This window comes from Capricornis sumatraensis, chromosome 2 (assembly GCF_032405125.1).
Source record: "Capricornis sumatraensis isolate serow.1 chromosome 2, serow.2, whole genome shotgun sequence".
NCBI classification, from domain to species: domain Eukaryota; kingdom Metazoa; phylum Chordata; class Mammalia; order Artiodactyla; family Bovidae; genus Capricornis; species Capricornis sumatraensis.
In genome coordinates this window covers 207,980-230,296 of record NC_091070.1, presented here as the reverse complement: position 1 = coordinate 230,296, position 22,317 = coordinate 207,980, and the positions used below count along the sequence as shown (strand labels likewise).

Sequence of the window (22,317 nt, the reverse complement as noted above, 5' to 3'; positions counted from 1 at the left end):
GTCAAAGTCTGCAGCATTTGTTTGGTATGAAAGTCCAAGTTAACCTTTAGAATCTTCCCTCCTTTAAACTTTTAAAGCATTAAATATTAATAATAAATATTAATAAATTAATATATCTAATTATTTAAAAGGTTAATATTGATGTTACATAATTAACATTTAAAAACACATGATAAGCATTTAGTTGAATGGAGTATTAAACTAAAAGACGTCACCAAATGTTACAGTGGGGGGAACTACTTCAAAAAGATCAGTATTGCTCAGATGAATGCGTAATATTTCCCTAAAAGTCATATTCAGATGTGATACGGAAAGAGGGAACACGAAGGCTTCGTTCTCAGTACTCACTTGTAATGGTCAAGATAGACATAAAGAAGATGCTGAAGACTGTGTTCCAAACAATAGAGAATGAAGCGAGAGTGGAAATCCCATCCTTCTTTGGACCTATAGTTTTGAACAGCGAGGGCGTCCTGCATCACACCCCCAACATGGTTCAGTCTGACAAGGAAGAGTTCAAAATCTTCTAACTCAGATGTAAGAAAAATTCCATTCCTATTGGGAAGGTTTAAATAAAACACGGCAAGTTTAGAAGCTGCTAGATTCAGAGCAGACCTAACCATCTCCATTGTTAAGTAACCTCAACTAGTTAAAAACGAGCATTTACGAACCAAGACTGCCACTCTTGCCCATAGACATGCTCTGAAACGTGTCTTTTGCTGGTCTCCAATGAAGGCTTCTGCAGCACTGTAGCATTTTAAGGCAGTGATGACAGTCTCCAATACCTTAAACACTTCAAAACCCGAAACTAAATTACTTCTTAAATTACTACTTAATCTAAATTACAAACCAAAATTATTTGTTTGTTTTTGATTGGAACTGTACAACCCACTGTGGCTTTTGAAGCTAGATGCTTTACACACTGAGGAATTCACCAAAATATCCAAACAAAACCATTAAGAGATTAAAGCACAATAAAGAGTAACTTAAACAGACCAACTATTAAAGAACAGAAATTTGCATTTAAATATCTTTATAAGTTTACTGTTAATACATCATGAAAGACAAAGTTTTAGTTGCTCAGTCGTGTCTGACTCTTTGCGACCCCATGGACTGTAGCCTGCCAGGCTCCTCTGTCCATGGAATTCTACAGGCAAGAATACTGGAATGGGTAGTCATTCCCTTCTCCAGGGGATCTTCCTGACCCAGGGATCGAACCTGGATCTCTCGCGTTCAGGCAGATTCTTTACCATCTGAGACACCAAAGTCCACACATACCATTAAAGGAGCACACACAGAAGGCATTACGTGGAGCTTAGAGAAACACCACACAGCCACCACCTCGATTACTGGGCATCGTCCCTGCGAGTCCTTGGGCACTCCTCCCCTCTTACATGAGCTTTCCTGCCCAACCCTGGTTACCATGGTAACTGCTTCCCTACTTTCATTCACCAACATAGTCTGACTACCCATGTGTGTAGCCTGAAGTATTAATAATATTTGGCTCTGGCTATTCAAACTTGACGTCTATGAATGGAACATCCTGGACACACTGTCGCTTCTTCCTCCCACGTAACACTGTGCGGCTTGGCCAGGCCGACACCTACAGCTGTAGCTTGCTTCCACTGTCACAGGTGCACTTGGGTAGTTTCCACTGTTCCGCTGTATGATTATCCCACATCTGGTTTTTCTATTCTACCTTTGACAGTCATTGTTCCTAGATTTTTTGTAAAATAAATTCCCCTTTCTGTGACTATAAATAAGGAGGAGCATCTTCTCAAATGTTTATTGGTCACGTATGGTTCCTCTTTTGTGAACTATCTGTGTGCTGGTATCTTTCCCCGCCAGATCCAAGCTCTACTCTCCTGCTGTGTGTCCCTAGAGGCTCACTCACCTAAGTGGGATGGTCTACAAGAGTCTTGTGCCCTCAGGCTTCTGCTTCGCTTTGTCTTGACCTATGAAGATCCCCCCAGGAGACAAGAATCAAGGAAAACGGAGGATGGGGATGCCTCGGCGTGCTCTGTGCTGTGTGGCAGCAGGCCGGCCAGCGCTGTCCACTGAAGGACACACGTCCTACCAGCCAGCTCCCCTGGTCTCAGGGAGTGTCATCTCCCTTTGTCCCACGCCAAGCCTCTTAGAAAGCACCCCCTAATCCCACGGTCATGAAGACAGTCTTCCCTATCTTCTAAAAGCATTATGATTTTACACTTAAGTTTTAAAAACTACCTGGAGAGCTCCCTAGTGGTCTAGTGGTTACGAATCTGCACGCCAGTGCAGGGGATGTGAGTTCGATCCCTGGGTCAGGAAGATCCCCTGGAGAAGGAAATGGCAACCCACTCCAGTATTCTTGCCTGGGAAGTCCCACGGACAGAGGAGCCTGATGGGCTACAGTCCGTGCGGTCACAAAGAGCTGGCTACGATTTAGCAACTAAACATCAACAACAGTTCCAATACCTGGCCAGCTTATCTAAAATTTCATTTCTCATGTAGTTGTTGCAACAAGTATTCTGATCAACAATATCCACAGTCAGAGGCGGCCATTTATTCTGCTCAAGTGAAGCATAACTGCTCTGGGTCTGAAATTCTCCAATCCACAGGATAATGCTGGGCCAATCATGGCGTGCTGTGAGGTATCTCCAGAGGGCTTTAGGAGAATATGAGTTATATCCTAAACAAGAACCAAATTCATTTTAAAATAGCAATGGATGATGATTACTGACATAGAATCCAACACTAATTGAGTAACCATGACGATCTGGGGAAACATTTAACATAAAAGAAGAGCTGCTCAGGCCCTCTGCTTCCTTTCCTAGTTCCCTCTTTCATGCTGTCTGTTTTCTAATTGATGGTCAGCAGGAGCAAGAGCTAAATGTTGCCTACCGTGACTACAGTGGTTAAATGGAACTTGGGAATTACCTGTGTGTTTCATTTATCTTGTCAGCCTTCTTTTTCCCTTTTCTTTTCCTTAGTATAAACAGAAACTTCAGCTGTAATAATAAAGGTGAATTTGACACCCTATGAACTACCACTGTTTACCATTGTTAAGTTATTCCCCAGAGCCCTGGTATGATACAGCTTCTCAGTTTACACAAAGAGAAACCAAAGACTATTTTGAAAGACAAAGAACGTCATGGAAGCTAGGAAGAGAATTCTTAGCCTTGAAATTTCATATTCACTGAACCAGATGGTTTTTCTCTTTCACAATCACATTATAAATCCCTTACAGAAACCTCAAGACAAGAAAAAGCTCTCCATATAAAGACTTGCATTTTAATGCAACTGAGTATTTTTACCCAAAACGAATTCGAAAATGAAGACACACCAAAATATTAAAATACCAATGCCTAACTTAATCTTCATTCCTTCTTTTAGGCTCTTTCATACTTGCCTTCTGGATTTATCCGGGGGAGAAGGATGGATTCTTGTGTTGGCTGATTCCACCACTGAGCCCAATTTAACACAATTCTATGATCCTGCTTGTTATCTTTATGATCATATTTCAGGAACGAGTCCAAAACAGACTTGTGCTTGGAAAAATCTTGTTCCTTTATCCAATACCTAAAAGCGTGATAGGAAATTTTTAAATTTTGGAGGGAAAGGCATCATTCCTTTTTCTCTGCTCAAGAAGTTCTACTCTTTTGGGGAACACATAATTCAATACTCTTAATTTTGTATTTATTATCTTAAAATATATCTGATATGTACACACTGATATGACAGGGGATTCCTCAGGCCCTTCTCGATGATACAAGTTTAATTTTCATATGAGGTCAATTCCACATAAGAAGTCTAAGATAACAATTAAAAACTAAGCCTTATCTATTCTTCCTATGTTATAAAAACGGGGCGAGTGAGACTACCTGGGTAAAGACCGGATCTGTATATTTTCTTGTAAATGTCCTGAATAAAACTTCTCAACTTGATGCACAAACTCTACAGTCCTTTTCTCTTTTTCAGAAAAATAATTTTTTTCGTTACAAATTTCAACCTTGAACAAAAAGCAATTAAAGAAAAAAATCACAAAGAATCAAGAACATTTGCAAAACAAATTCCATGAGATTAAATGCCACTTAAGAATTATATTTTGAATTTCTGAGGCAATGTATGTATTCACACAAATCTTCCTTTAACATAAAGGCAAAATGTTCATTTAAATAAAGACAAGGAGTTGTCATACTTTTATTTTACTAGGTATTAGCTGAATGTTAAAATAATTTGAAGTTTCACCAACATTTACTAGAAAACGTAAACTACTTAGTCTCACCTTTACCTACCAGAAAGTCCCGTATACTTTTATCAGTTGTATGGAAGCATATCTTGAGCAACTGGTCTTTTACATTAAAGCCCTGAAGTAAACACAGAAAATCAAGAAAACTTACATTTTGTAACAGAGCTATCTGAACCTAAACATACGGTCAATACAGAGGTACTCTATTGCAGAAATGTGCCTTGTTAGAATGCCACAGCTCTCCTGCTCTTGTACACGTGCATTTTCTACATTTATCATAATATTTACAGACCATCTCCAAATCCTTAAGGTGATTTGATTTGCCAGAATGGCAAAGGCAGCACACGGAACAATTTAAGGCAAGGCCAGGCTACCACAGGACCAAAACTGCAGGTCTCTGCTACTATGGTTCACTTGAAGACAGCCGTCAATGCGCACAGCAAATCTGACAGCCTCACCCTCTGAACGTCCAGAAAATTACCACGGGCAAGACCTCAGTCACGCAGATGAGGACCACATCGCAGTCCAGGAGCCCCATCTCCAGGACATCCCTTTCTCAAATGAAGTAAAACCATGGAGCACAAAGCAGAGGTGTACACCGCCTGAAAGCTCCGATGGCGACGTAAGAGAGAACATGAAGAATGTCCCCCAGCAAATAGCGATGTCCTCTGCACGCTCCGAAACGTGTGAAACCTTTTATGAGAAACACCGTTTCCCCTTCTCACCAAAGTACCAAATCTAATAGAGAACAAATGATGGAAATTCTAACCGAGAATCTCTTCAAGACAGTTCTGAGCACTAAAGAAGGTTTCCCAGTACCACTGTCATGATTTCCCAGTAAAAGCTACACACACTTTTTAGTTTTGTGACATGACTACAAATACAAACCAGTTTTCCTAACAGCCAGAAACTGTATTAAACACATAAGAGAACTTCTTTCATTAGCAACTTTATGATCAGACAAACAAATTGTGCCACTTACCATATTCTTCAAAAGCTCAGAGGCTTCCTCTATGTTGTTCTTTTTCAAATTGTCAAAGACCAAATCGAGGCCTATTCTAATCAACTCCTCAAGTCTTTGAGCAGAATGACTGTTAATCCTGAAGAAAGTTTGTGCCTCTGGTATTTTGTTGCTTAAAATGGCATTGGCAATAACTTCCTAGGAAAAGGAAGAAAAACATCTGCCTTTTGAGTTCCTTTTCCTTACCTTAATATGTTTATCAACAAGGGACTTATATGTTTTCTGAGTACCTCAATAAGAGACTTTTGCTGAAAATCTACTACTAGATGCGGGGCTTGGAAGGGGATATGAATTGACCAAAATACAGACTCTGCCCTCCAGGAGCTTTCAGACTCATGGAAGAAATGCAAATAGAGCACAGACTACAGCGCTGCACGGCTAGGGCGATGGTACAGGTGTTCCCAGGGTCCAGAGAGGAGGGTTCAGAAGAGGAGCATCTAAAGAAGAGAAGTGAGTAAAAAAGAAAAGGGTTCCTCGTAGAGCTGACCGATGAAGTAAAAGCTTTAAAGACAGGTAAGTGTGATGTTTAATGAGAAAAGAACATAACTTCCGAAAACAGAGAATATTTAATATGCAGAGGCATAAGGGCCAGGAACAGTATCAAGCCTTCAGAGAACTCCAAAGCACTTAATGTAACTAGAGAAAAAGCTGAAGAGAGTAGCAAAAGCGACCTGAAAGAAAAGCAGAATCTCCATCACAACGGCATGGTGTGTGTGACACAGGTTTTATCCTGAAAGTTATGCAGAGCCACTGAAGGGTCTTAAAAGCTAGGATGATAAAATCATACAGATATATTTGGAAGATACACATATTTTAGAAAGGACACGCACATACTGGCATGCATGTTTCTGCAGACAGATTCCACAACTTTCATCGAAGTGGACTGTAACCTCCCCCCAAATTAAAAATCAATGAGTAAAAAGAGCAGAGGGCCATAGATGAAACCTTGGAACACATTAAAAATGGGAAAAACAGGAAATGAAACCAGTGAAGGAGACTAGAAGAGAGAACCCTAAGAGAGTGGAAGGAAAATCAAGTAATTTTTGGTTAGAGAATGACTGAGAGACAGCAAGCGCAGTCACACCAGGCGCCTCCCCGCCCTTCTTCCCTGAGAGGGGCAGCCCTGCGAGCCTGGCAGCATCTCAACCGCAGTGCTTTCAAGCCCCATCAGTGAGGACATCGGGGTTAGGCTACTCTGGCCTTGGTCTTTTCAATGCCAACATCCTCCAAGAGATTAGAAGCATCCTTCTAGTCCCTAGTCAAAAAGAGGGCATCACAGTTGGTTGTCTAAACTTCTACTATAAAAAGAAAGCCAAGTTGATGAGTATAGAAAACCTAACTGGCAAAATATCTTAACTAGAATCTGAGATAGGAATTGAACTGAATATACTTCCAACTATATAATGTCATAGCTTTCTTAAGATCGAATCACCAGCAGCAATGTGATTCACTCCAAAGTCAGGCAGAATGGACGAGTCCGAAGCGCCGTGTCCCAGACGCTGGAGGAGCGCCAGTTCACGGTGGGTTTGGGGTTGGGTATTTCTCACTGGATCCAAATGGGCAGATTTGACATGGAGAAGCTGCCTATCTGTATTCTGAATTGAATGCATCAAACTTGTAGACATATATTTGAAGTTGTACTCAGAGATCCCCAAATCTATAAAAGGTAAAAGCCTTTCCAAAGACTCTGAATCGCAAATGTACAGATTCTAGGGATTTCCCTGGCGGTTCAGAGGTCAAGACTCTGAGCTTTTACTGTGGGGAGTGGTGAGGGGGCGGGACTGATCCTGGGGTGGGGAACTAAGATCCTGCATGCTACAAGTGTGGCCAAAAAAAAAAAAAGGAAAATCAATACTATCACATGTTACAATATGGACAAACCACAAGTATACAGACTTTAAATTCTATTTCTATGGTTTTCTCAGATTCTCTGAATCTCAAAAATAAAAGAAGTGATCGTTACTCATATTTACCTCAACGCTGAGTCTCTCCCATATGCTGCTCTCCTTTACTTTGGGGACGTTTTCATCTACGTCATGCTCATCTATAGCATCTGTTAGCTTCCAGGGAAACTTTATCATGAAGGTTCGAAGTTCATCAATGTAGCTGGTCAAAATGTCCACTCCTTTCTGTAGGTGTTCATCTAGCTCTATGGAAAACACCAATGTACCAATTTCAAACAGAGAGAGAGACAGAGTGTGTGTGTGTGTGTGTGTGTGTGTGTATGTGAGCAGAGAGAGAGAAATAATTCACCATGAGCTATATAACCATAATGAAGTTTATACAATGGCAAAATTCAAATTCAGTGTTCTCAGATCAAACAAAAAAACTGATCTTTTTTCCTATTTACAAGTATCCCCATGTTTTAATATAACCCCCTTCACCGTTTTCACAATGATTAGTTCTTCCTGCCCAAATTTCCAGGATTAGAAGCCAGCTCACTCACTCAATCACACACTGAACTTAGCAAACGGCACTCCGCTGGCTTACGCCCTCTCGTGCAACAGGATCACTTATATATCTGTCCTGACATGAGGGCAGGGTAATTGTCCCTTTATTTCCTGCTTTTCTTACCTTCAATGTGAATAAAAAGCTCCTTTATTTGTTTGTTAAGAAAAGACAGTGTAAGGTTAAGTAACTGTTCTGAAAAGTGTTTGCTTTGGGTTTCAGAATCATTTTCTCTAATTGCTGAGCAAAGTAAATCCAATGCTGGTGTCAGCTCTTCCACATCTGAGGAAAAACCAAAGAAAGTACTATGAAGACCATCAGGACACTCCCAATAAAAGTAACCTATCCGACAACTCTATGCTCCAATACCTTAAAACATAAGACAAAGACCAATGTCTTACTCTCAAAAAGCTCACAAAACTTTCATGAAGTCTTATTACCTGCAAACTTCAGGGACTCTACTTATCACTAGTCGTTATTTACTGGTATTACTAGTAACTTGGATTTTGCTGACCACCTACTCTATTTTAAATACTGTACTTGGTGTTTTATAAATGCTATCTCACTTATTCCATTTAATGATCAGAGAGGTAGGTGTTATATCCCTCTTTCCACAGATGAAGAAACTGAGGTTTCTTTTTTTTTTTTTTGAAACTGAGGTTTCAAGAGGATAAGGAACCTGTCCAAGCTAATCTGAGCATGAGTGGCACAGAACAAATTTGAATGTAAATCTGCTGATTCCAAAATCATTCTCTTAAACATACAGGTGAAGGCAAGGATGGAGGCCCCTGAATCTTCTGTTTGCCAGCTGGAAATAAAATGCTGCCTGCTCATTCCAGCATCGGCCCCACCTCTAGAACTGCGTCTGTGTGAGAATGATGGGAAACGTGGCTTTTACCAAGAGAGCAGGAAAAGCTAACCCTATGCTTCTTATTTCCAGATTCATCCCCACCTTTTAGGGCAGAGCAGTGCAGGCGTGAGTGGAGGGAGGAGTAAGCACTGACCACCGAGCAGCAGAAGGGAGAAATGACCACACAGCTGCTCCTGCAGTTCCCTCAACACCACAAACCAGGCTTTTCTCTGTAAATTTAAGCAGACTTAAAAAAAAAAAGTGGCGCATAAAAACGTTAGCAGTTCAAGAGGGAGGAGGGCAAGCTCTGCACTCGAAACAGGAGAATGTCAGTTCACACTGCAAGTGAGAACCAACATCACACGGACTGAAAAGGTAGGCTGCTCTTTTCTCCACTAAGAAGAGTATAAACTGGTAGCAATCAATCCCAGTAATTGTACATATGTGAAATTATACAAACACAGCATGTATAGCACATTGCCAACAACAGCAAAAACTAGAATCAACCTAAATGTGTAACAGTTTGGTTGGGGAAACTATGGCACAGCCCAAATAATGAAATTCTGTGCCACCATAAATAGGTATACCTATTGTTATCAAGAAAGATGTCTGTAATACATTATCAAGTGAAAAAACAGAAAGCAAATTATAAAACTTTATGTACATGGGAAAATACATTTTTTTACCCTATCCCTCCAAAGAGAGGATTTGCAATGACTTTCTGGCTGAACAATAAAAGCAGAGCTCCTGTTTATTAAAAATGAAAGCCCAAGTCTTAAAAAGAAGAATTGGTGATGCAGCAAAAAGGAAAGTCAGGATGAAAACTAAGCCAGCTGCACTGTCACTGTATACCTCAGACAGCTGCAAGAATGGGCAATTTCACAGATGAATTTTATTTTCTCTTGAATAAAATGCTCTTAAATTTCAAGGAAGTTTCAAGGATCATCTCTTCCTTGCATACTAAAAATACAAAGCACAGTACAGCATATGAATAATTAATATTCAAAGTACAATGAGAGCATTTACAGATTCTTACAATTCTCTCAAGGGTCCAGAAAGTAGACAAAACATTATGACTGAGTCTTGGCTAGTAAAGAAGTCATCAGAAAACATAACAAAAAATTGAAAGTGATTAAAAAGGAAAAATGATAAATACAAATGTAGAAGCCTTCATTCCACTTACGTTTTAAATATAAATGGGATGCGAAGTGATCAAACTGATCAGGCACAGAAGATTTTGCGGATGGAGTCAAAAGATTTTCCTTGCTCTTTAAAAAGAAATCTACTGTGTCCAGCTGACGATTTTCTATACCTGCCTGAAATGGGAGGAGATCAGGAAAAAATTACAATAGGAAAAAAAAATTGGGATACAAATTGTTTTTTAAAACTTCATAATTTAATGTGCTAACACAGAGATGCCAGGCTATCTCTATCTTGCAGGAGTACCTGAGTTCTAGTGCAGATTCTGAGAACGACTGTGTGATCTAGGGCAAGTCTCTTCAACTTTTCGAAGCAACAGGCTCTGCTTCAGCAGAAACAGGAGGTTAGGAAAGAAAGCACTTCTAGCTCTGTGCATGCTCAATGCTAAGCCGCTTCAGTTGTGCCCAACTCTCTGCAACCCAATGGGCTACAGCCTACCAGGAGAACCCATGGGGCTCTCCAGAAAAGAGTGCTGGAGCAAACCGCCCACCCCGCCGCCAGGGTGTCTTCCCAGCCACTTTGTGGTTCTAAAACCATTCAAGCGAGGTACCTGGGGATCACCCTCACAGTTAAGTTACAATCTATCTGAATTAAAATATTATGGCAGATTAATACAAAGTTAAACTGAAAAAGCAGACTTTTGTTTCTAACTAGGAATATGAGGAAACTGTTCTATCAAGAACACTTAAAAATCATAGATTTAAAATTATATATACAGGTGACCCTTGAACAACTCGGGGGTTAGGGATGCTGACCCTCCTACACAGTGGAAAACCCATGTCTAACTCTACAGCCATCTCCCCGAGTAAGAGGTTTCACACCCATGTATTCAACCTGCCTTGGATTGTGTAGTACTGTAGTACTCACTCCTGAAAAAGTCCTGGTATAGGTGGGCCTGTGCAGCTCAAATCCGTGCTGCTCAAGGGTCAGTGATGGTGTGTGTGCATGCGTGTGTGTGTCTGTATCTTTAAATGCTCAGCTGAACTGAAAATAGAGTGAGAAAAATCCTCAGAAGTAAAAACAAATTTCTGATGGCCTGAAGAAGGGGTTGAAAAACAGGACGAACCAACCAAATTCAATTCCTGCCTGTCTTCGTTTTATAGGAACACAGCCACATCCATCCACTTACATACTGTCAATGGCTACAATGGCACATCTGAGTAGTTATAACAGAAACCTGCCTGGGGTCTCTGGCCCTGGAGAGAAGCTTGCCACGCCAAGGCTAAAGCACCTCACCAGAGAAGCACCTGGAGAGCCTGTTCAAACGCGGGCCGCCGAGTCCAGTCCCCAGAGATTCTGATTTCCTAAGTCTGGGGTGGAGTCTGAAAATCTGCATCTCTAATAAATCTCCAGAAGATGTGATGCTGCTGGTCTGGGGACCACACTGAGAATCCAAGGGCTGAGTTCTGGGTGCGAGGCCAGGCAGGCTGGGTGGGAAGTACTGGTGAAAGTTATGTGCAGAGGAAAAGAAAAGAAGAAAGGGACTTCCCTGAGGGAGACAGGAAACAGCCCCTGACTTCGCACTACACACTGAAAGGAAAAACTAAGACTGTGTATGCTTAAGTGAGAATACGGCTGCAAACACTTATGAAGCTTGCAACTTTCAAATAGCTCAGCAAAAGTAAGTAACATATAGTCAGAACAACCGCAGCAAACTTGTGTGCCAGTCGCTCACTGTCCCGACTCTGGGTGACCCCATGGACTGCATAGCCTGGCAGGCCCCTCGGCCACAGGATTCTCCAGGCAAGGATACTAGAGTGGACTGCCCATGGAAAAGAGGTAAATGGATTTTCATTTTATAACTCTTACAATTTTTCTATAAATTTGAAGTTTCAAAATAACACATTTAAAAATAATGACCAAATAGTAATTCTAGAAATAATAAATAAAAGTTGAAACTAGATACTCAGCGGACATACTGAATACCAGATTAGACCTACCTGAGAAGAGAAATAGTGAGCTGAATTACCCAAAGACTCAAAGAGATTAAGACGAACTGAGCAAAGTATGAGAATTCTAACTACTTCTGATCAAAGTGAAGAACCCTGTGACAAGTGGAAAATGCGCCTCCAGCTTTCACAGGAACAGTTATGAAAACTACATGTTCACTAGGCTATACCTGAGTCTCAGCAAACTCACTCATTTGTGTGCTGTGGGAGACTAAGGCCAAAACAGTGCTGTAGCACCACCTAATCAAACTGACCACATGGACACACTGTGTGAGGGGAGACGCTCTGCAGTCACACTGCTTGGGTCCAAACCCTGCCACTACCAGTTACTGTCCAAGTACGTCTGAATTAGGGTTCCTAACCTCTATGTTCCCTCAACTGTAAAATGGAAAAAATAATAGTTTTTATCTATAGATAAGAAAATGAGCTAGCACCTGATTATTAACATTAACATTTAGAAAAAATAACTATAGGAAATATCCCAACAGTAAACATGACTACTTTGGGATAACAGATTCATAAGAGACTAATTTTCTTTTTTTCCCATTCTTAAATTCTCTATAATAATTATTTTGTAGTACATAAAAGGTAAGTCTTTCAATAAATGGTACTGGTAACTGAAAATCTATATGCAAAAGAATGAGGTTGGGTCCTTTCCACTTACCACATATAAAAATTAATCAAAATGCATCGAAGAATCAGATGCAAAAACTAACACAATAAAACTCATAACTTTATAAGAGTAAATTTCCATGACCTCACAGAACAGGCACTGGTTACTTAAGGTATGACACCGAAAGCACAAGTAACTGAAAAGTAAAACTCCCTAAAACAGGTAAACTGACGTCATCAAAATTAAAAACTCGTGTTTCAAAGGACACCATCAAAAACGCTGGAAGTAAAACCCACAGAATAGGATAAAATATCTGTAGATCATACATCTCATAAGGGTCTAGTATCTAGACTATGTAAAGAACCCTTAGAAAAAACAATAAAGACAAATCACTCAATTACAGAATGAACAAAGGATTTAAGTAGACATTTCTCCAAAGAGATATATAGTACAAACGGCCAAGTAGCACATGAAAACACGTTCAACACATTAGTCGTTAGGGAGATGCAAGTGTAAACCACAGTGAGACACCGCTTCATGCTGACTTCACCGTCATTAGGATGGTTCTGATACAGCAAAACTGGACAGAGCAGTGGACTGGGAGCTCCTGGAGCTCCTTTATCTCGCTCTGGGGATGTTCAACAGTGCAGCCACTGTGGAAACCAGCTTGGTGGTTCTTCAAAAAGTTAAATAGCTTGCTAACTCTACTGCCAGGTGTATACCCAGGAGACACGAAAAACTACGGTGATAACAAACCCTGGTACACCGCGTCCACAGGAGAATTCTTCACAGCAAGCAAGGGAGAGCCAGCGGAGTGTCCACTGCTGCTGATGGACTGAAAATAGGCGCTAAACCCACAGAGCGCAAAGCTGCTCAGACAGACAGTGAAGTCCCGACACACGCCACGTGGACGGACTCTGCACACACGCCAAGTGAGAGAAGCCGCCACAGAAGGCCACAGACAGAGCAGATCAGCATGTGGATACGAGGGTGCATGAAGAGTCAGGAGTGACTGCTACCGGGGTGAAAAAATTGAGACAGTGAAAACACTAGCAGAGAGGATGTTGTGTAAGTCTGAACACACTAGAAACCACTCGTAAGTGAATGACACTCCCACCCACAGATGGGTGAGTGTTACGGTATGTGAATTATATCTCAATAAAGCTGCCACTAAAAGACGAGTCTGGTATGTAACTTTATTAAGTTCTAGTTTTCAACCTTTCCATGTGGTATAGTAGAAAGTGCCCCGAGTTTGATCCTGGCTCCTGCCTTATTAGTGCCGCTAGGGACCACTCAATCATATTGAGTTTTTCATCTGTAAAATGAAATGAATACAAACTACCCAACTGGTCACCTGTGGTTATTTTAGCACAATCCAGAGGATGCACAGAGAGTGTTGGTGAACTACATTGTTGCTGCTTACTCCCTAAAGTCGTGTCCGACCCTTGCAACTTCATGGACTGTAGCCCACCAGGCTCCTCTGTCCATAGGCTTTCTCAGACAAGAATACTGGAGTAGGGGAACTAAGCACCGCTGTATAAATTCAGGGATGTCACTACAACGGTACGATAAGAGTGGTGGGGAAGATAGAGCAGGATGAGTGCTCACTCCTGCTTGAGCTTCCCATGGCTTGTTTCCACTTCATTTATTCTCATTAGCTTATCGTTGCCTCCATCTTTTGTAACTTTTTCTTTCTTTAGTTCAGTTCAATTCAGTTGATCAGTCATGTCCCACTCTTTGCGACCCCATGGACTGTAGCACACCAGGCCTTCCTGTCCATCACCAACTCCCGGAGTTCACTCAAACTCATGTCCATTGAGTCGGTGATGCCATCCAGCCATCTCATCCTCAGTCGTCACCTTCTCCTCCCGCCTTCAATTTTTCCCAGCATCAGGGTCTTTTCAAATGAGTCAGTTCTTTGCATCAGGTGGCCAAAGTATTGGAGTTTCCGCTTCAGCTTCAGTCCTTCCAATGAATATTCAGGACTGAGCTCCTTTAGGATGGACTGGTTGGATATTCTTGCAGTCCAAGGGACTCTCAAGAGTCTTCTCCAACACCACAGTTCAAAAGCATCAATTCTTTGGCTCCCAGCTTTCCTCACAGTCCAACTCTCACATCCATACATAACTACTGGAAAAACCATAGCCTTGACTAGACGGACCTTTGTTGGCAAAGTAATGTCTCTGCTTTTCAATATGCTATCTAGGTTGGTCATACCTTTCCCTCCAAGGAGCAAGTGTCTTTTAATTTCATGGTTGCAGTCACTGTCTGCAGTGATTTTGGAGCCCCCCAAAATAAAGTCTGACACTGTTTCCCATGAAGTGATGGGACCAGATGCCATGATCTTTGTTTTCTTAATGGTGAGTTTTAAGCCAACATTTTCACTCTCTTTCACTTTCATCAAGAGGCTCTTTAGTTCTTCTTCACTTTCTGCCATAAGGGTGGTGTCATCTGCCTATCTGAGGTTATTGATATTTCTCCCAGCAATCTTGATTCCAGCTTGTGCTTCTTCCAGCCCAGCGTTTCTCATGATGTACTCTGCATATAAATTAAATAAGCAGGATGACAATATACAGCCTTGACATACTCCATTCTCTATCTGGAACCAGTCTATTGTTCCATGTCCAATTCTAACTGTTGCTTCCTGACCTGCATACAGGTTTCTCAGGAGGAAGGTGGTCTGGTATTCCCATCTCTTTCAGAATTTTCCACAGTTTATTGTGATCCACACAGTCAAAGGCTTTGGCATAGTCAATAAAGCAGAAATGGATGTTTTTCTGGAACTCTCTTGCTTTTTCGATGATCCAGTGGATGTTGGCAATTTGATCTCTGGTTCCTCTGCCTTTTCTAAAACCAGCTTGAACATCTCAAAGTTGACAGTTCACATATTGCTGAAGCCTCGCTTGGAAAATTTTGAGCATTACTTTACTAGCATGTGAGATGAGTGCAGTTGTGCAGTAGTTTGAGCATTCTTTGGCATTGCCTTTCTTTGGGACTGGAATGAAAACTGACCTTTTCCAGTCCTATGGCCATTACTGAGTTTTCCAAATTTGCTGGTATATTGACTGAAGCACTTTCACAGCATCATCTACCGGGATTTGAAACAGCTGAACTGGAATTCCATTACCTCCACTAGCTTTGTTTGTAGAGACGCTTTCTAAGGCCCACTTGACTTCACATTCCAGGATGTCTGGCTCTAGGTGAGTGATCACACCATCTTGATTATCTAGGTAGTGAAGATTTTTTTGTACAGTTCTTCTGTGTATTCTTGCCACCTCTTCTTAAAATCTTCTGCTTCTGTTAGGTCCATACCATTTCTGTCCTTTATCGAGCCCATCTTTGCATGAAATGGTCCTTTGGTATTTCTAATTTTCTTGAAGAGATCTCTAGTCTTTCCCATTCTGTTGTTTTCCTCTTTTTCTTTGCACTGACCGCTAAGGAAGGCTTTCTTATCTCTTCTTGCTCTTCTTTGGAACTCTGCATTCAGATGGGTATATCTTTCCTTTTCTCCTTTGCTTTTCACTTCTCTTCTTTTCACAGCTATTTGTAAGGCCTCCCCAGACAGCCATTTTGCTCTTTTGCATTTCTTTTTTTTGAGGATGGTCTTGATCCCTGCCTCCTGTACAACATCATGAACCTCTGTCCACAGTTCATCAGGCACTCCGTCTTCAAATCTACTCCCTTGAATCTATTTGTCACTTCCACTATATAACTGTAAGGGGTTTGATTTAGGTCTTACCTGAATGGTCTAATGGTTTTCCCTACTTTCTTCTATTTAAGTCTGAATTTGGCAATAAGGCATTCATGATCTGAGCCACAGTCAGATTTATTTCTTAAATAGTGTTCATTATGTTATCTTCAAAGCCAAAACTGAGCAAATGGATGGGTAAAGGCTACATATCTTTTGTTGCTAGGTTGCATGTATCTCCCAACTCTTTGGCCACATAAGAGTAAACAACAGAAAATAATCGAACACCATCATACTACAGACACTCAATTCTGTTACCTCGAGCGCGTGTATGGGGATGGAACACCGCCCCCAACCATTGAGATGGCAAAGAGAGTCCACAGTGCTGGCACTTCCGTGGATCATCAGCCTATTTAAAAATTCCTCTTGAGTCAAACCAAACAAAATCAGAGAGAGTCCATTTTCTACAAGACAAAAAGTCAGCTTTAATAAATTGTTAGGACTTAGGTTTCCGTGTTATGACAGGAATTAATTTCTAACTACTCAATACTTCAGCACTGTAATTACTAATGTTTACTGGGTACTGGCAACTAATGACCTCAATTAATAAATTCATCATAATTTTTCAAAGAATAATTTAAACTTTCAAAACAGTAAACACGAGACAAATTCTCATAAGAACAATGCATCCTAAGAAAGAGCACTAAACCGCTCTACTTTGTACAATCTTGCACAATCAATACTGTCTTAATCGTATCCTGTATAATTGTATTTTGTATAATGTAAAAAATTGTATCTTGCACAATCAATACCTGGAACCTTTACCAAAATAAAGCAATTAATAGCATGCTCTGATACACAGAAATACATGATTACCAAAATTGAGATACTAAAGAAGAAACACACAGTTCAATCAGAACACTCAGTAGCTTTACAGGAAATTATGGGATAAATGCTCAGTCAACATACATCTGACACGCCATACCCAAATACCTACGGGAGCCAAGCAGGTAGGGAGAGAAGTACAAGAAAATGTAACCTAAAAAAAAAAATTAAAAAACAAAAACAAAGCAAAATAAACAACCTGAAAGGAACTGGCCCATCTAAGGCCACTGAAATTTGGCTTCCATCCATAAACTGGAGGAGGGATGAAGGCCAGTGGGTCAAATCTTTTTTCAGTAACAACTAAAATGCCAGACTGTGTGAAATCCTCTAATTTTACATGCTTATAAATAAAATCTTTTTTTAAAGTCTGGACTTTCCTGGTGGCTCAGATGGTAAAACGTCTGCCTACAATGTGGAATATTCATGTTCGATTCTTGGGTTGGGAAGATCCTCTGGAAAAGGAAATGGCAACCCACTCCAGTACTCTTGCTTGGAAAATCACGTGGACAGAGGAGCCTGGTAGGCTACAGTCCATGGGGTCACAAAGAGTCGGACACAACTGCACAACTGAACTTTCAAAAACTGTTTAAATTTTAGGTAGTACAGGCCAACCAAAATAAATCTGAGTTCAAACATGGTCCATGAGCACCCAGCTTGCAACCTCTGCCTACACAGACTGAAGTCCTGTGAAAGACTTGCTAGGTTAAAAACCAACCTTTCTTAGACTCTCTGACTTAGTATGCTAAGCATTTAGCTGAGCAGAATTAATCTTAACTAAAAATCAAACACAGGGACAACAGGACTAAGAGTAACACTGAATTTTCTCCATCAAAGCCTAGGCTTAAGAGGTGCGAGCAGGCACCACCACCACTCAGGAAGAAGTGAAACTGGCATTGGGGCAGCCCTCAGCACGGGCTCCAACCTGGGGTAAGACGTCCTCACCTGTCAAGACGAGGCACAGCTGCTGGACTCCACCACTGTCTACAGGAATACACTTTTTGCCCAGCAAAAAACACTGCGTGCTCTGGGTCTCCAAGTCCCACAGGACAATGGTCCAGCCTGTGCCTTCCCCTGCCCAAGTGAACAGTGCAGTGAAGCCTGTCACAGACACGCAGGTGAGATCAAGGGGCTCCTCCCGTTCCCTGAGGCGCATCCTTTTCCACACTCGTCCTGGGTCACTGGTCCTCGCAGGGCCTTTCTGTGGAGAATTACACGGGCTACACATCACATCCTGTGGAGCAAAGGCCCAGTCTGACACACTGGTACTGCGGTCACCAGATTCAGGGGACTCCAGATGCGAAATGTCCTGGAACCACGGAGCACAGCAGGACCCTCCCAGCTTGGAACTCTGTATTGTTTCATTCAATGACGACAGCTGGGCTTTCCAAGACCTGGGAGATAGGACAGAACTCACATCTGTGACAGTGAAAGGCAGTGAGTGAGGCACTGAAGCAAGCAAAGACGCACTTAGGGAAACACGAGTGTCTACTCTGTGAAGACTGAAGTGAGAAGGTACGGTGTCAGCCTCACACACACACACAAATGAGAATAATAAAGTAAATCTAAAAAGGAGGTTTCTGTACCTATCAATTCGGAAGGAAAACTTGGTCAGTTTCATGTTGTAGTCAGAATTAACAGGATCATCTTCATCTATCCCCTCGGGACCTTCAATAGGGATGTCCTGTAGAGTTTTTTCACATAACAGATGTCCTGGGTATTGCCTATGTTTCGAAAACAATAATCATGGTAAAAAATGATGGTCAAACCCAGATCCATGTTATTGCCTCTCCTGTTAAACATGAAAAGAGGGTGGAGGCGTCGCAGAGCAGAGGCAGTACAGACGGCTCCCCTGGCCTGGGCGCCTCACCCCAGTGCTGGGGGTACACTGAGGGAGCCAGGCCATGCATACGGAGCTGACAATGTAACATTATATGTCAATTACAGGAATTCAAAAATTTACCCTTAAGGGAAGTTTTATGAAGAGACAAGAGCATGCATTATCTACTACACTGTAGATGTGAAGCTAATAACTTTCACCTGAACTAATGTATTTGAATTTTTCAACAACCCTATGAGGTAAATATATGCCAGTTCTGTAGCTATAGAAACTAAGGCTCAGAGAAACAGTGCAGCTGGGTTTGAACCAGGTAAAGATGACGTAACTACAGGGGTTTAATCACCCACCACCACAAAGTGAGACATGGGCTGAGACCAGGGAAATACGTAAAAGCTAGAAAGCAAAGTGAATGCAGGTGTAGATGCAGAATGTGTGTAAGATGAGGCTGAAGAGCTTTGCAAGAGACAAATGAGGTCAGGCTTTACGGGCTACTAAGGATTCTTTGGAAGGAATGATGCTAAAGCTGAAACTTAGTACTTTGGCCACCTCATGCAAAGAGTTGACTCACTGGGAAAGACTCTAATGCTGGGAGGGATTGGGGGCAGGAGAAGGGGACGACCGAGGATGAGATGGCTGGATGGCATCACCGACTTGATGGACGTGAGTCTGAGTGAACTCCGGGAGCTGGTGATGGACAGGGAGGCCTGGCGTGCTGCGATTCATGGGGTCACAGAGAGTCGGACACGACTGAGGAACTGAACCGAACTGAACTGAAGGACTGTTAGCTTTCATCTTGGGGAAGGAGGAAAGAAGCTGGACAAGGGCTTTAAGCGGAGAAGCCACATGAGCAGACTCAGAGGAGTGGCTCTGGGAGACTGGGGTGTGCACAACCCCCTGAGCACTCAGTTAGATTACTGACCATTCCAACAAGTTGAAGGTAACAGCGTGACTTGCATTTGCCAAGGAGATGATGTTAGAGAAGGCAGGCTGACAGTGAAGAAATATGATCTGTGGAGAAAGCAGTTCCCCCGCAACAAAAGATACATATATATACTCTGTCCCCACATGTTCATACCTGCCTGCACTCTGAAAAGATACGCATTTGAACAGCATCATTCTGGCTACTCCATAGAGGGTGAGTTTGAGGGGGGAAGAACAGATACAGTGAGACCAATTACAAGGCTGGTAAGCTAGTTCAGGTAAGTGAGGACAAAGAAGTTAAGAAAAGTGGAAAAGATTCAAGAAGCCCTGAAGAGCTAGAATGACTAGGACCTGGTGATTAGATGGACATGGATCTAATACTTAAGAGGCTGGAGATCTAGAAAAGACAGGAAATAGAAAATGGTCCCTGAGGAGGAGGGAAGGAATGGGATTCAGAGCACACTCAGAGAGATGGGCCTGCATGGGAGCAGGAAACCCCTTCCCTGTAACAGGACAGAACATGGAGAAGACAAGTGCAAGAAAGTGAGACATTTCACGTGAGAAACTGAAGGAGACCCCGTAAGATGGGGTCTACTTCCTTTACAAAGTAGGAGGCAAAGTCATCCAAGAACAGTTGGGGGTAAAGAGATGAATAAAGGTTTGAGAAAAACGGATGTTTAAGATACTGCTGCAAAAAAAAAAACGGGCTCATGGAGAAAATCACCGTAAAGTTGCCAGGCAACATGAGAGACCACGTAAGGCCTGAGTTGTGAGCTTCAGTGGCATCGATTTTATCTGTGGTGTCCTCACAAGTGCTCAGTTGTGTGGATGCAGGGAATAAGACAGGATTAAAGAACGTGTTAGACCAAGTGCTATCACACAGCAGCATCAAGAGTTGAGGGCGCATTCAAAACAGTGACTCCAATGCCAGGTCACAGACTCTACACTATAAAAAGGGGGACGTGAAGACAGAGGAGATGCAGCCGTCACTCGTGAGGTCAGCGTATGCAGATTCCAGTGAAGTCAGATGAGAGAAGTGGGGGTACCTGAGTAAGCAAGATGTAGTTTGGCAAGTTGCGGTCAGAGCGGGATGCGTGGAAAAGTGGTTTAGGGGAGGAACAGTTTCACATACTGACAAAGCCCAGGGTATGACTGTGAGAATGCGCAGCTAAGGTCAGCTGGAGGAAGAAGTTACTGACGGCAAATTGAACAAACAAATCACGTGGAGCTTACACGAGCTTACAAACTCTATAGGAAACACAAAAACTTAGAGAAGTAGTGAAAGACTATACGACTGAGTGTTACACTGTAGTTCAAAGCAAAAAGTGCCAAAGTTCAAAGAGAAGAAAACTTATAAGATGAGCAGAAATTTACAAGTGGAAGGGATTTCAGTAAGGAATGACTTCATCGGAGAGGTGGATCTCAGCGCAGGAACAGGACCTGACAAAATGAAAAGGGGAGGCTGATGCTCCATTTGGTCGGGAAGAACTAGAGTGGGAGGCCCGAATGGAAACAATACTTTGAGATTCCATAGTACACTTACAAAATACAGAGTCAAGTTCCTCGAGAAGTTATACTAATTAAAGAGCACTCACGTAGATAGTTAACAAGTAGAGATAGATTGTTCATTTAGATAGACAAGACAGATCCCCAAACTGGCTATAGGGAAGGGAGCAGAAGTTCTTCACCGGCTGATGTTACAGTGGCTGAGTTCAAAGGAATCTGCCCCAAGGAATGCGCCTGGTGCCCCTCAGGGTTCTCTTGGGGTACTGCCAAAACATCCAGAGGAACAGAACCCTGCACTCAAGGACCAGGGGAGGTAAGTGGGTTTCCTTCCTCTTCACCTGTTAAACTGTATTCCAAAGAAACTGATTAGGAGGTAACTCTACATATACAAGATGTATTTCAGTCGGTGAAAATGGCCTACTGATAGACAAGCATACAACCTGAAAATGTGATAATCATCCTGGCTTAAAAATCCTAAAAAATATGTTAAAAAGCCATTAAAAACAAGTGAAAAAAAATCACAGTAGTAAGAAGTTCTGGCTGATATGTGAGGATGAAATTAACTCATCGAAGTACATTTCCAATGACTCAAGGGTATGTTTGTTTCATTCATATTAAGCTATGACCCAAAATCCTAATGGCTTGAAATGTCCCTTAATTCTGAAAGTCATAAATGTTGATTAGCCTACTTGCAAGTTGTAATAAATAGGTGCTGTGTACATGGGTATGCATAGTCAGATACAAACAGGTTCCTTTCCAACCTAAGACCAGAAGCAACTAGAATTTCTAAATCAAAAAGCTACACACAGAAGTACTCAATTTTCACTAATATATTCAGGAAGCTGCAGGTGTGGGCCCTCCACAGGGAACACCCTAGGAAACCCTAAGGTGGAAAAAGATGGACCCCACAGGCGGCCAGGACCACAAGCCACATAAGATGCAGCCCTAACAGGGTCAATCCCACTTTTCTTCTACTCTGGCATTGGAAAGAAGTGAGGAGATTACGTACAATAGCTAAGAGTTTTTAAAATTGTGATTGGTTACTTTTTACATATGATGACATAAGCTGTCTATAATGTGAATATAAATCAAAATGAAAACTTGGATATGCATCCAGAAGTAAAAAATAGCCAGTGGTCATCTGTACATATTTTTATATAGTAACAAGCTCACT

The 22,317-nt window shown here is 41.8% G+C and overlaps 1 protein-coding gene across 1 annotated transcript in view; it reads right to left on the bottom strand.

Moving 5' to 3' along the window:
- SPG11 (SPG11 vesicle trafficking associated, spatacsin) overlaps positions 1–22,317 on the bottom strand; it is a 74,844-nt gene that overhangs the window by 46,485 nt on the left and 6,042 nt on the right. Inside the window, exons 5-16 of the mRNA XM_068965609.1 lie at positions 18,463–18,600; positions 17,822–18,270; positions 16,313–16,458; positions 9,728–9,860; positions 7,821–7,976; positions 7,220–7,395; positions 5,208–5,384; positions 4,272–4,343; positions 3,858–3,985; positions 3,386–3,555; positions 2,452–2,665; positions 349–552 (exon numbers count right to left, since the gene is read on the bottom strand). Coding sequence (XP_068821710.1) covers positions 349–552; positions 2,452–2,665; positions 3,386–3,555; positions 3,858–3,985; positions 4,272–4,343; positions 5,208–5,384; positions 7,220–7,395; positions 7,821–7,976; positions 9,728–9,860; positions 16,313–16,458; positions 17,822–18,270; positions 18,463–18,600 — 2,163 coding nt within the window. The remainder of the gene's footprint in view (positions 1–348; positions 553–2,451; positions 2,666–3,385; positions 3,556–3,857; positions 3,986–4,271; positions 4,344–5,207; positions 5,385–7,219; positions 7,396–7,820; positions 7,977–9,727; positions 9,861–16,312; positions 16,459–17,821; positions 18,271–18,462; positions 18,601–22,317) is intronic.